The 15,138-nt window shown below is 39.3% G+C and overlaps 1 protein-coding gene across 4 annotated transcripts in view; it reads right to left on the bottom strand.

The window, feature by feature from the left end:
• Positions 1 to 3,791: 3,791 nt before the first annotated feature.
• Positions 3,792 to 15,138, bottom strand: part of Mospd2 (motile sperm domain containing 2) — a 42,439-nt gene continuing 31,092 nt past the window's right edge. For 2 of the 4 annotated variants that reach the window (XM_052170453.1, XM_052170454.1), the window contains exons 9-15: positions 14,747 to 14,923; positions 13,948 to 14,060; positions 11,668 to 11,764; positions 10,813 to 10,909; positions 10,087 to 10,216; positions 7,236 to 7,338; positions 3,792 to 6,299 (exon numbers count right to left, since the gene is read on the bottom strand). In XM_052170453.1, coding sequence (XP_052026413.1) covers positions 6,162 to 6,299; positions 7,236 to 7,338; positions 10,087 to 10,216; positions 10,813 to 10,909; positions 11,668 to 11,764; positions 13,948 to 14,060; positions 14,747 to 14,923 — 855 coding nt within the window. In that variant the 3' untranslated portion in view covers positions 3,792 to 6,161. The remainder of the gene's footprint in view (positions 6,300 to 7,235; positions 7,339 to 10,086; positions 10,217 to 10,812; positions 10,910 to 11,667; positions 11,765 to 13,947; positions 14,061 to 14,746; positions 14,924 to 15,138) is intronic. The other 2 variants (XM_052170455.1, XM_052170456.1) reach the window with 1 other exon arrangement.

Below are 15,138 nucleotides of genomic sequence, written 5' to 3'. Positions count from 1 at the left end.
CAACATCCACACAGAGCTTGAGAACTACTTGAAAACGCACAGAGGATTTGTGTGTGTGTATGTGGGGGGGGGGACTTTTAAGGCATTAGAATTTGTTTCAAAATAAATTGGACAGCTTCAATGATGTCAGAAATTTCATGCAGGTCCTGGGAAAGAGGTTATGTGCTCTCCTTTTCTTCCTTCCTCCCTTTTATAGTGTTAACAGTTTCATTTAGTTTTTTTCACAGAGAATCCTTATGTCTAAGAAAACTAAGTTTAAAGAAACCTATTGAAGTGGACTGATTTTCCCAAAAGGAAAGAAAAATTTTTACAAGGTATGTTGGTTTTTACTACAGTGCCATTTAGAAAACTACACAATTACTGGAAGTGCCTTTTGTCCTAGCAAAATAACTCATTATCAGAATTTTTTTTTTGAGAGCCGTTATGGCAGAATTAATGTTCAAGGCAGGGGCTGTGCTTTTTCTTAAGATTTGCAGTCAAGGAAAGTTCACTTGTGTGGAATGAAGCTAGTCCAGCGACACATTATCCCAGAGCCTGCCACATGATGCCTATTTGATGTTCTTTAATTGGTGTTCTTTCAAATGGAGAACATCTGTAACTTCAACTCCATCCATCACAGAAGGCAAGGTTGAGCTCTGACCCTATTTCCTAGGGTACAGAATTGGGATGTTTTAAGTCCCACCCTACACAGCCTTTTCTGAGCTGTCTACTGGCTTTGTGGGGATGGGACTTGAGAATGTAATGTTACATCACTCTCCTAAGTTAAGCTATATGTCAGAGTTTTCAGACTTAATTGAGGTTCCAAAAGAATTATTTTTATTTTTGAGTTACTACTGAAGGAGATTGCTCTGGGTTGGCATGACCTAATTAGACAGACCTTTAAAAGGAACTGGGTCCTTTTGGAGAGAAGAGATTTCAAGAGAGGTCAGCTCCACTGTGAATGGCTTGTGTTGGTCTACAGAAAAAAGACATGAGCATAGTAACTTCTAAGAGCTGACAGTAAAGCCTTCTGCCACCAACAAATCAAACTAAAGGACCCTAGCACTCTCCCACACACATGCTCTAATGAAGGGACTACAGCTTCAAAATATCTGACATCTTTAAAATATCATTTGTTTGGATACCTCTTCCACTTCCGTGGATTTTTCTATATTATGACTAGAAATATCTTCAAAAGGAGCTTCAGTCTATCATAATAGAAGGGTAAAAATGCTCCATGAGTATGCCACCTCCTTAAAATATTTATATGAACCCCTTTAAAATTCACACTGTACAATCCACTGGGCTGCTCCCCACCCTGGAGCAGAGCTCACTTGAATCTCTCTGGAATATTTGCTTTGCTTAGCTTAACTAAACATGCTTAATTTTCTATGGCTCTTGATTGAACACAAGAAGATAAGAATGGAGGGACCTTATAACAGTCTGTCTATAGCTTAGACAACTAAAAAAAAACTAAAAATCTCACTTTGTGTGTATGTGGTGGGGTGGATGCACATGCACACACTCATGCCTATGTATACCCCTTCCCAGAGTATGGTGTGTCTCTCTGTGTGTTAGAAGTGCAAATATGAACAAAATATGCTGGGAGATATTGGGTGTCCTGCTCTTGCTCTTGGCCTTATTCCTTTGAAATAGGGTTACCTAAGGGAATGTGGAGCTAGGCTAGTGGCCAGGAAGCTGCAGTCTTCCTCCTACTGGTCCTCATACTTACTCAGCAAGTGCTCTTACCTACAGAGTCACCTCTCCAGCCTCACAAAACTAGTTTTTCAGCTATTCTATATCATCTGTCTTTGATCCGTTTATGTTCATCTTCTTTTTCTTCCCACACTGTTCAGTGAAGGTAATGCTGTGTTGGATCTACCCAGTCTACATTTTAACCAGTTTCTCAGACATGGCAGCCTTGGTTGGCTCTAACAGGAATTACAAGAGGGAAGGAGGTTCAACTTGGCTCTGACATTGCATAGCCATGTAATCTTGGGAGAAAGAATGACTTGTAAAATCTGCATTTCCCTTACCCATAAACCCCACGATTTTATGATATACTGAGGCAGGGTATTAGGAAAAAGGAACATGAAAAACCTGTTGAGTTGTTGCCCTGTAATGTTCATATGCTTTGATCAATTAAACCAATTATCTTGCAATTTTGGGATAGTTTTTGTGTGTGTATATGATCCAGAGGACAATCTCACATGCTTTTGTTCAGGCACTAGCCACCATTTTTATCTTTTGAGCTTTGGGATTCTTATGTTTTCCTATGTACCTGAATTACAAGTGTGCAACCATATGCCCAGCCCCCCGCCCCACCTTCCTTTTGCCTCTTTCTTAATGTGTACTTAGGGGATGGATCAAATTCAGGTCCTCAAATTTAAAAGGCAAACAATTTGGTAGACTAAGCTAAGTTTCCAGTCCTAGGTTTCTTTGTTTTAACATGGACAGAAGATTATGGCCTATGAGTGGGGTCAGGAAGGTATGAGATTTTGGACATTAAAAGCCAACACTGACTATTCAGAGGAAGGAAACTATCAGTATGCAAATGGAAAAGATGATTTGGTGATTGCAGTACCCGGACAAAGATAGGAATACTGAAAAGGGAAGTTTACAGGATTGACATTTAGTTTTCAGTGAGGTGCAATGTTCAGCAAATTAAACTGTGAACTGTTCTATGAAGGTAAAAGGAGGCCAGCGTCAGTAGACAGGTTAAATGTGCAATTTCTCACTCTCAAACCTGTCAAGTGTAAGGTATCAACCAATAGAGAAAAGATATATGTGGGCTACCTTTTCCCAGACACGAAGAACAGGAAGGTGACATGGTCATCGGTGGTATGTGTACCCCGTCTTACTTGGAACAAACAGAAAGAATCCCAGCCAGTTTCTTTGGGCTCTTGATGAAGGAAACATCCTGTGTGTCTGGGATAGCTCATGGGACCAGTGATGTCAGGAACTCTCCAGTGGGTAATGAAAATTGCAGGAAGAAAGGGTAGCAATCAACCCTTCCCTAACTAGAGATTTCGCCCAAGTAACTCGATGCCTATAAAAGCCTTCCTTTAGGAAAGATCATCCAGTCTCAGGTTGGCACTTTATTCTGTCTACTAATCTTCTGCCATTGTGTCTTTTTCTTTTATCACATGTATTGGATTTGTTTCCTACTTGATCTCTGTTTAGAACTATATGTTTTTCAATGTAGGAGAACAAATTATTCATTTTATTTATTTATTTTTCTGAGGAAAGCACTGTGTTGTTGGACAGTTATGTCTTCTAATAGTGAAGGGATGAATGTTATCAGCTTCAAAGGCCTCTTTTGTCACCAGGGTGGTCTGACTTTGTGTATCCATCACCCATCTTCCTAAGGCTTCCATTTCACTGTGGAAACAATCAACATTGCACTGATATCTTCAAAGTCCCTGGATGTACTGGTCCCTCAGGTACAAAGATGTATGGTACATGGGTACCCTGTCGTTCCAGGAAGGGCTGAAAAGCCTCAAGGCAAGGCAGTGAGTGAATTTAATGCTAAGAACTACATTGGTGTGCACCCTAAGCTAGACACAGGGACAAGGAGAAACAGGACACAACTCGAGGACAGGGTCTCTCGACACAGGGATTCATATTTGGAAGCCTGAAGTGCTGTCCTTAGAAAAATGCAAAGCAGATCCAGACAGAATTACAGTGATCTTTAAAAGGGCAGAGTTGCTCTGAACATTGATTTTAAAAAATGTTTATCAATTAGAGACAAGAGATTTAGATTTTTTCCTGATGATATTTATTTCATAAATGTAATTATTTTCTAAAACATATTAAAATAGAAAACATGTTCTTTTGATCAATTTATACAAAGAAAATACCAATATAGTAATAAAAATACTGAAAATATATGAAAAGCACCAGAACATTAGAGAAATTACACTGGCAACAATTCTAGGAATATATTTTTTATAATTGTACAATAAAGTGCTATTAAATCCAGTCAAAATTAGTGGCAAGATATAAAAGTTATGGTTTTATGAAATTTGAGACAAGGTTAACCAGCATTTGTATTTTAGGCTACTTGCAGATCAAGCTAATGATCTTTTATTAATGTTTTCATGGAAAATGTATTAATTTCCATTCCCGAGTGAAAACAAAAATCGAAATGAAAATCCCTAGTAATTTGATCATGAAAAGGCAATGACATGATTAAAGAGAAAATTATTGATCAGAATACCAAAAAGAATCATGCACATAATTAGATTAAACCAAATAAAGACAGGACAAAATCAAATATAACTATATAGATTAATCAAGATTAGCAGAAGAGTTCAGTTACTGTTGATATTATGTTAATTTCCCAAAGTCCTTTTTAGTCACATTCACCACACAGAAATGCTAACGAGATGCTACTAAATTCAGCTGACCAGACAACAAGCAAAGAAGGGTGTTTAGTGTGTCAACATGATTTTCTTATGAAACATTAAAGGGACACTGTTAGGACAATTATATTCCTCATCTTGGCTAATTAATTGCTTGTTTATCTGATGAGGAATGAAAAGCATACAGATACTTTGGGATGACATTATATTAAGGCCCCAAATCTACCACTTGGGAAGTCACTGTGAACATACAGGGATATAGATACTGTGTACAGTACTTAGGGTGGACTGCAGTCTGTTTCACATCTGGAGGTGGCAAACTGAAACAGAAAAACCCAAATTAAGACAAAGCATCACACTAGTGTCCATTTAAGGTTTTATTTCCTCAGCCGACTTTTAAGGAGCTCGTTACATCACTCCTCAAAACTCGGTTTGGGAATCAACTTCTTCAAGATGAGAGCCCCCAACTCTACTCCTGAGAATAATAGACTTCCAGACATGGCTAAATATTCATTTGCTAGGCAGAGAACCTTTCTTTCTTTAAAAGGCAGACATAGATTTGAACCTAAAGTGATGAAAACTGGTCATGTTAATGATAACACAAAACTATTTGATTAGCCTCTGCTTCTGCACGGTGTACCTCTGTAGGAATTTAGGAGCCATATGAGTGAGTCTAAGTATACCAAAGGCAGAGTATCCATTGGGCCAGAGAAGCCATTGGGAGTGAGAGTTCTTCCCATTCTCTAAGCCATTCTGCTTTGCTTTATATTTGCACACATGAATACTTTTTAAGGTTTCCTTCTCACCAACAATTTTAACAAAGACCATTTGGAATCCAAGGTTATAGTAATGGACATCTAAAACAACTAGACTTTCAAAGTTGTTACATAATGACTTTGATTTAAAAATGAGGGTGAAAGTGGCATAATTTGTGGTCCACAGAGACTGCTTTGCCCTGGAATGAAGACGAAGATGGAACAATGGAAAAGTAGGCCCTTAGAATAAACCAGGCAAAAGGTTCAGTGTCCAAACCTAGGGAAACTGCATAGAATTGACTAGAAAGGGGGGCTCTTTCAGAGACATTCCTTCTGGGCACTGATAAGAGAAATCAAAGAAAATCCAACCACATGTAGCTTTCCATATTTTATCGAAAACTGAGTATTCATTAAAGAGCCCAGATTAATAAGAGGCAGGCTACTCAGTGACACTGAGAAACAAAGGCTAAGGAGGTTTGGCATTAAATAGCTTCACATTCCAAAAGAATATTGACTATCATCTGGAAGTAGTTCTCCAAGTTACAAAGTTGTGATTACATAAATTACTCTGCTTAAGTATGCTTCCTTTTTAATATACATATTTTACATACAGAGTATAGAAAAACTAATAAGTTAGCTTGGCTAGTAATTTGGTAATTTTTTTAAAAAAAGCAGACTACATTATTTTTTGGCTACAGTGAAGCTTATTACTTAGACTTCTCAGCTCAGTTAGTGTATTTACATGATAAACCTTTGCTTTGAAAGCATTCAAATCAAAAAGAAAAATAAATTACGTTTAAGCTATTAATTTATACAATGCATATACCTTTACTTAGTTTCCTACCTAGCTATAGTCTCTAATAATCAATGCCTTGAATATCTCTCTATCCAAACAACTTAATTTCAAGCTAGGCCCACTCCCATGTGCAGCATTATTTCCTTGTAGGAAGCCCAGATGTGTAGTAGTAGTTCTGGTAGCTGTGTGGAAAAGTTTGGGTGGGGTCTGTATACCTTCTCGAGATAATGTCTGAAGGAGTTTTATGATTTTGACCAGGCGCCACTTTCAATTATATAATGAATAAAAGAAAGAAACAACAAAAGCAAGCAAGACCATTGTTAAGGCAAGCAGTAGCTGTTGGAACCAGAGAGAGCGCTGGAGTTGGTCTTCCAGTTTCCTATTGCTTTCTAGTAAACGATTGAGCTGAATGGGGGAAAAAAAGGATGAGAGATTGATATCAATAAAACAATCATGAGAATGTCAAACTGGAATATCAGAACTCTGAACACTAAGGGATGGGGCCCATCTACTCTGAAAAGCTGGGCATTAGAAATGCAAGGGAGGTATCCGATGCGTTTGGTAAAGACCTATGTTATGTCCCTGATGCTCTAAGGTCCAATTTTCTAGTTTAGATGGGAATAGAGTATTCACTTCCTGGAGGTCCAAACATCTTTGAGATATTTATCTCTTCGGTTTCTCTTTTCTTAAGGGCATCACACACAGGCACTGTGTGGTAAGTAAGCATTCCACCGCTGAGTTCTATGCATGAAGCCTCTTTGTTTCTTTCAAATTGAAATGCATTAGATGGTGTTTGTTTTTTTTATACTAGAGGGTGTCTTTTGTACTCACGAAAGCACCGTGTGCTTTAGTATTTGTCTCTGATTCCATAGTAAAATTGCCAGGTTTTAAACATGCAGACACCTTTGCAATCTGGCACTTACCATTTCTGACTGGCCTCCTCATAAAGAAGAGCGCACTTTCAAGCCAGGTGTGGTGGCTTATACCTGTAACTAGCACTTGGAAGGCTGATGCAGGAGGATTACAAGGAGTTCTAAGCCAGAGTGGATTCAAAGTGAGTCTTAGTCTCAAAAAGCAAGCTCCCCCCACCCCCCGGAAAAAAAAAAAACCCAAGCAAACAAAACCGAATAGCCTCCCCAAACCGATACAAAACAAAAACAGATACCCCAACAAACAAACTGTAAGCCCCACAAAGGAAACAAAATCAAAACCAAAAGGAAGAAATTGATGGACAAAGAGCAAACCCCAAACATTGGTAGTGTCTCTGCTAGTGGAGCCCAGATGGCTTTGTGGTGCTGACTGGCACTGGCAATTGTTCAGTGAGGGAGAACATGCACTTACTTGCAGGTACAGATCTTCACTGGTTTTATCTGACAAGGCAGAAACACTGTCCTTCAGCATGAGACTGTTTGGTTTGCTGCTCTCAACTGTATGGCATCGTAACCTATGGAATTCAAAGGAAACAACTTCTTCAAAGCTTTATATGTTTTTTTTTTTTCTGAAAGCCAACTAAGGAAATGCAGAGTTAAATGCAAGTAGCTGTGCACTGGGAGAGGAAAGGTTCAATTCACCTCTCTAGGCTCAACTCAGAAAGTAGCTCAGTCTATATTTATCTATTTTTCTTCTGGGGTCTTTTTTTTTTCTCCACTGGAAAAAAAAATCAAACCTGGGGCTTTGTGCCTGTTTCTAAACCACTGAGTTTATCCCCACTGAGTCAGTCCCTTTTAGCTACCTTATGTGGAGGCTTTGCCCTTTGCCTCCCGCCCCAGGAGATTCAATAGAAAGCCTTTTCTAAGTTGTTCAGTAGAGTTTACCCAGATTACCTTCCAATTTCGAGAATGGAGGGGATGGTGATTTACTTTTACTTGAGCTTTTAGTACCAAAGCACCAGGATCCCTCCCACCTTCTAGGTGGGAACGGGGATTTTTCTCCGGATAGCCCCAGAGAAGGCAGCCATTACGAACTGGTAAAACCCAAAGCAAAAAAAAAAAAAAAAAAAAAAAAAAAAGTAAAACTTTAACCAAACCCCTCATTTTGAGTGCTTCATAAGCACTCTGAGTTAATATCAGCTTCTTCTTATGTAACTCATTCTTAATATTTTGACAATTTCTTATGCTTTTCACCAAAACCAAAAAGATCTTGAGTCTCAGGTCGCCACTGGAGTACATAGTAAAGTCCTGTTTCATGAACACAGCAAACTAAACTAAACCAAATCTAACAAAGCACGACCAAAGGCATTTTTGTTCATATACTTTGAAATTTTATGCATACTATATTATTTAATGAAAAGCAGGAGTACCTCTCCTCAGAGTCCAACCTGAATAAAACTTTTCCAGAGATGCTAGAAATATTTTTTTGTTAACTTTTTTCTTCTTTGAAACATGGTTTCTGGATGTAGTCCATGTAATCCTCAGTCTTGACTATCCTGCTGCAACCTCCTAGTATTGTGTTTTGCAGTTATAGGTGTCTATTTCTATGTCCCTCATTTTGTTTGTTTGTTTGCCAGTACAGGGGATGGGATCTCACACATAGGAAATTAGCACTCTAGTACTGACCTATCTCCCCAGCCTGTTTATTTAAACGGTGCTCAGATTTCTCACTTTCAAAACCTCAAGACAGGCTAGACAGTGGAGAGTACTTGAAATGTCACATACTCAGAAGACTGAGGCACGAGAATTTGAGGCTAACCATGGCTACATAATGAGACAACCTATCATAAAACACATACCCCCCCCATGCCAACAAGACACGCCAATACAAAACAGAAAGAAAGCCACCACCCCAAACAAACAAGAAAAACAACAATAACAACAAAAGGCAAAATCCTATAACAAACAGAAGCCAAGACTGCTTCATCAACTTTAGTTGCTCTGCAATGTGCAGTACCTCTAGTTTAGCCCAGAGGTCTCCATCTGTCTCTTCAGCATGGGCTCTGGCTTCTGTGATTCCTGCCTCCTGAAAGTGCTCTTTAAGAAACCATCACTGATGTGACCATCAAGCCCCAATTGGCAGCACTCTGCTCTTTCTGTTCCTGAATAGCAGTGCTTGGTACCATTGTTCACTTCCGCTCTGCTCCGTGAGACACTTTCTCCCCTGAGCTTTAATGACCTGACAAGAGCTGTCCTTTGACCACAGAATGCTCCTCTAGGCCAGGCAATCCTCAGAAAATTCCTCATAAGCAATGACCAAGTGTTCTCTTGGCCACCCTACCCCCTTATGGAAAAATGGAACTCCTTGCTGTTTTTTGTGCAAGTCAAGTCCATTTCTTTTTTCTTATAACTTGCTTTACCCGCTACCAGAAAGCTCTTTCTGTAGTTACAGTCAGTCACAACGTGACTTCCTCTTTCATTTTCTTCAGGTCCTAGTCAATGGCCTGCAGAAAGATTCTCCTTAACTACTCTATAAACCAGGGTTTCTACCTTAGTGGTACTAGTCTGGGGGGCTCATTGTTTCGGTGGAGTGGTGTCCATCAAATATACTGTAGGAGGTGTGGGAGCACTTGCTAGATGCCTACTGCCCCCCTCCCTCCAGCACGCGCGTGCCTAACTGCTGAGTTGTGAAAAGGGAAGATGTCTCTGGATATTGGCAAATGTGGAGGAGGGGGGAACAAAACTGATGTCACTACAATAAATTGTTATCCCAGTTTAAAAAGGTATAAAGTAAAGCAAATTAGAAAGAAGACGTTCCTTGTTTCCTTTACTTTCCCTTGGACATTGAAAGACATTCCTGACAGCTGATATACAGGGGCACACACAGACATATTAACTGTGCACTGCCTTTTATATAGGATACTGTTTCTCTGAGCAGCTTTTGTAATTGTTATCTACTTTGTCTCTTCATATGAGAACCGAGTGAATGGATTCTTGGCGTGGCTCCAGGGCCACATTGGCACAGGAATGCTCCAATGGATGGCATTTACCAGTGACCCCTTTGCTTTATCTCGACGCCCCTCTCCTCCCCCCACCAGTCTATGAAGCAGGTAAGCATTCTGACAAGGGGGACCTGAAGGTCTGAGATGTGCACCTGCACACTGACTGGTCAGTCCTTGAGTAGCTCCCCTTCTTCAATCCAGGTACCCCAAGAATCTAACAGTTGCAAGGAAAGAACAGTGTCGGCCTCCCTCCTCACGGTGTCCAAGTTCTGAGCCTGAGTCTTCCAACACGGTTGAGAGGCTGTGAGTAGACACGCTTACCTGTGCTCCATCACTTTGTTTCTCGGAACTTCTTTCCAGAATTGAGTCAGTTCTGCAGGCCCAGTGCCAGATGACTGCTCCATTTCAGCAGCCATTATGAGAAACCGGTCTTGGGCAGAGACTGTTAAGCCTGCATTTCAAAAGGGTAATTTAACATATGAATATGAACTGTCACAGGGAGGCTGGATATGTGTCTTAAGGCATTATTATTATTTAAAAATATATTTTATGTAAAACATTTTAAGTTGAAATATATTTTTGACCATACACTTCCCTTCCCCACAGGCCTTCCAGATCCTCCCCTGTCGGTACCTGCCAAACTTTTAAGTTCTTTCTCAAAAATCAAACAAAACCCCCATACAACAACACCCTCCCCCACCAAGAAAACAAAATAAACTACCACCCAGAAAACAAACACCCCAACCCCCAAACTGTAACCAAATCAAAGCACTCAAAAAAATCCTCTGGAGTCCATCATATGCTGGTCAACTACATCTGAACATGAGAGACAGAGAGAGAGACAGAGAGAGACAGAGAGAGAGAGAAAGAGAGCCAGAGAGAGACAGAGAGACAGAGAGAGACAGAGACACAGAGAGAGAGACAGAGAGAGACAAGAGACAGAGAGAGACACAGAGAGCGACAGACACACACACACACACACACACACACACACACAGAGAGAGAGAGAGAGAGAGAGAGAGAGAGAGAGAATAAGGAACAACTTACCGCCATGTGGAGAAACGATGATATCAACAGAAGCTCCGGGATCACAGCTGCTGTTGCTTGGCTTGACTCTGTATTTTTCTGGAGCTGTGGTTCTCACCTATTTAGAAACATATTTACCACATAATCATATGCTGTTTCGGAGGCAAGGCTTAAGAATGGGTTAAAAAAAAAAAGAACAGCTAATAAACAAAGAGAGAAGTTACCTGTAGACTGTTATTTGTCTCAGCAAAAAGATAAAAGTATCCTGAGTTATTTAAAAACCTACTTTTAAGCCCTATTGTCACTTGGCTTCCCCCCCCCCCCCCAAACACACACACATACACCTTTTTGAGACAGGTCTTTTGAGAAGCCATTGCTGGTCCATTGCTGGCTATGTAGACTAGGCTGGCCTCAAACTCATACTGACACACCTGCCTCTGCCTCTCATGAGCCGGGATTAAGGGCATGCACTTGGCCCAAGCTTTCCTCTTGTTGTGTGTATGTGGGCATACACATGCACATGTGTGTGCAGGCCAGAGGACAATCTTCATTAGATAAAACATTTAATTTACCACAACTCTGAAGGATAAAACAATCCAATCAAAGGTGCCTTTTCCCTCACATGTGATATAACTTGGAGTGTTGTTTCTTTTGGATACTAATGTGTCACCAAATATGAAGTATAGGAGACTAAACTCACTATTAGCCTTCTACTAAAACAGAATACAGGACAGGTGTGTGGGTGGGACACACAACACAAGCTAAATATTTTACACACAGCTGTTCATTATTTGACTACAACTCTCAAATGCCCCAAATCACTTGCTATTGGCACACCCTTATCATTTATTATGACTTTAAGATTTTCTTTTTTACCTTAAAGGCCACGATATTTTTTGTGACATTTGTCAACACTATCAGAGTTTTCTTGTCTCCAGATTCAATGCTTCCAAAATACAATTCCTCTGCTGGGCTAGGTGGAAAACAAAGAAGGCATTTGTAGTACTCAGACTAAACAGCACTGGATTCATCAGTCTAAAAAAAATGTTTGGCCAATAGTTTATGTTCACTGGTATAAAGAGACTTCCTTATAAAAGATGGTGACCAAAACATCTACCTAATACCATTTTATATATTAAACTTACTGATGCTATGCATGCTACGAAGCCCTATGATTTTCCCTAAGGTCAGAAGAAAAATAGGAAAGGAACAGTGGAGAGAATTATGAAGATGCTGAATTAATCCTATAATCAACACAATCTAAGGTGATTCTATTTAAATTCCTTGGGAGGTTATGGATTATTATCAAAACACAGCAGAAATTGCTGCTTCAGTGTTCCCTAATTACAAACAGATTAGCCATGAGCATCCTTTTTACACCAACAGAGAAGAACATAAGCTCATAGAAAGATTATTAGGGATATATTTAAGTAACGGAATAATTTCTTCCTACAGAATGGCTTTTCTGAGAATGGAGAAGAAAAAATAGACAAGGAAAAGAAATTTAGAGTAGTTCCACAGGGCAGTTAAACTAGTAAACTATTAAGACTCAAGCTTCCAAGTTTGCTATTAGTTGCTACTGGATTATCTACAACCAAAAATGAAGACTCAACTCTCTGGAAAAAAAATGTGTAGTTTAACAGCCAAACTTATCAGATGCCTCAACACAACCAGAAGGATATCTGGGCTAGTGTTTTTGCTTTAAGTTGTATACACACACACACCCTTCCAACAGAAAGGTTTTCAGACTCTTTAGGTAGCCTAGGCTATCCTTCAAGTGTGAACCTTTTGCATTTTAAGAGTGCTGGAATTGAGAGCTTGCATTGGTAAGCCCAGCTGCAGGTATGTTTCTATCTGTTATGTTACATCAGAAATGTCAGGCACATGAAGAATATTCACTAATCTAGAAAAGACATGGTTAAAGATGACCTTGCCCACCTTTGGGCAAGCCAGTAAAAGTGCATGATTGCTCAGATCTTTCTGAAGCTCAATGAACAGGAGACATGGAGACACGGCAATGTTATAGATGTCATTACGCCTCTCAGTAAACAGTAGAAAAATCACAGGCAGCATGGGGAGATGGCATTGGTGAAGTCCTTGTGCATGTGAAGGACAAGCTCTAGGAATCTGATCGGGGAACAGGTCATGGAGTCATGTTCACAATTCAATCCTGGAAAATCTCCTATTCTAACCTGCCTTTCTGGCTTCTGTCACCGTTAACTCTCAAGAGTTGCAGGTGAGGATCTATGCTTTCTTTAGATGGCCCTTCTGAGAGGCATGGAACACTGACTCCCAAAACAGCAGAAGAAAAAGTGCAAACATGTAAACTCCAAAATGGAAAATGGCAAAGAAACAACATGGGAGATAAAGTTTATGTTATACATCTTTCCTTACTCAGATATATATACACAGACAATGGTGATATATCCCACTCCAACAGGACTCAACCCATATGTAGACAAACCAGTTTTGTCAATTAGGACTTTCAGAGTAAATTCTGTAGACGTCTGGCTGTATTGCTGACGGATGATATACTCCAAACACAGTTACACATGAAAGATTTAAGGAAAGGGACAAAAGGCCACATTAGGTCATCACTGACTAGTGTTGCTATAGCAATACTGAACATAATAATACAGGAAATAGCTCTGGGCTTCTTTTATTTTTCAGTGTTAAGAGATCAAATTCAGGGCTTCACATAATGCAAGAAAGCATTCCAACTATGAGCTCTATCCCCAGCTCCCAATCCGACACCTCTGGATTAATAAATTGGAACAGAGAGAAACATGTCTCCCATTAGGGTTTAGTTAAAGCTTCATTCTTGTAGAGCAAGCTGGTCTTTCAGAAGGTCAAATCAACAAACTCATGCCCTTATTTTTATTTTTCCAAGCATGATTAAGATTTATTAATTAATGAATATTCAATATTCCTATCTGAAGTGTGATGACGGCTATGCCACACACTCTGAAATAATAAAAATGACATAAATGGTCACTAAGTCTGGAAAACAAGGCACATTGTACTCTGCACGAATTGCACTCTACTCTTAATGACTGGGTAGAAGTTTTCTTAATCTTCTTAATCTTCTAGCACCGCAGCCTCAGCCAAGATGATCAAGATATGTTACATGAAGGCAGTCAATACAATCTTTGTTACCTGATGTGTAATAAGGGTCCTTTAAAAACACTCAATGGCTTTTTAAAAGTTCTCGTCTTTGAATCAACTTTTTCATTTTCATCTTTTTTGGAAGTAGACTCAGTTGGGTTACTCTACACATCAAAAAAAAAAAAGAAGAAACAGAAACAAGGTAGGAAAGATGAAGATATTTTAGTTCTAGTTGAACAGGCCACTGGAAGAACAAATAACCATCTGAATTTAATACAAATCATAGTGTTTTTTACATGTTTAGCATGTCTGAATGACATGTTTAGCATACACTGACATGACCATGGAAAAATACTTATATGATTTCCTTATAAACAGGACAGACTTAACAATTTTTGTTCTAAATATACTTATCAGGCAAGCTATTGCTAAGTTTTGTGAAGATCAACAATTAACAAGCCCTTCAAATGAAATTCAGAGGAACTAGATTTGGTGAAGTTTCAAATTAATCACTTTTATTTTTAATCTTAAATAAAGTTTTGACATCAATTCCTTTGAGATGTAGTTCATGTTTTGTACAAAGCACGGAATCAGCTCTTTTCTCAGCTGTAATTCAGTTCCCCTCATCCAGTCTTCGTCTTTTTTTTTCAAGAAAAATGTAGAGTCAAGGTAATTGGATTATCTCAAGGACTCCTAGCAGAGCTTGGAAGACACCACAGCACTTTCCTCCCTGGTGCTGGGGATTAAACCTAGGGCATCATGTATGCTAGGCAAGGACTGTACCACTGAACTATGTCCCAAGCTTTAGATGACAACTTTTGATTCCATTTTAGTTTATTCCTATAATTACCTTTTCAGACAGAGCTGGTTGCTCCTCATTAGAAATCGTTTCCAAGGTTTCCTTACCATCACCTTCTATATCTTCTTTACTTGAGGTTTCATCCTCACTGGCAATTGGCCCATTTTCACAAAGTGGTGTCTGGAAGTCATCATCTACCAGTGGTGGGTAGCTATACTTGAATGGATCCTACATGAGAGAACTTTCATTATCAGCCTGCTAGTAGTCTGGAGAGAAATAATTCTCTTATGGTATACTGAAATGGATTACTTTGGCCAAGAAAATAAGTGTAATTTATAAAGAAAAAATGGGATTCATTTCAACTAGCAAAGGGAAAGAGCAGCAAATAAAGACCAAGCCATGTAAGGAAAAAAAATGAGTTAGATCTTTAGCTTACTCCATGC

The sequence above is a fragment of the Apodemus sylvaticus genome, chromosome X (genome assembly GCF_947179515.1).
Source record: "Apodemus sylvaticus chromosome X, mApoSyl1.1, whole genome shotgun sequence".
Taxonomy (NCBI): Eukaryota; Metazoa; Chordata; class Mammalia; order Rodentia; family Muridae; genus Apodemus; species Apodemus sylvaticus.
This window is presented reverse-complemented; position numbering and strand designations above follow the sequence as displayed.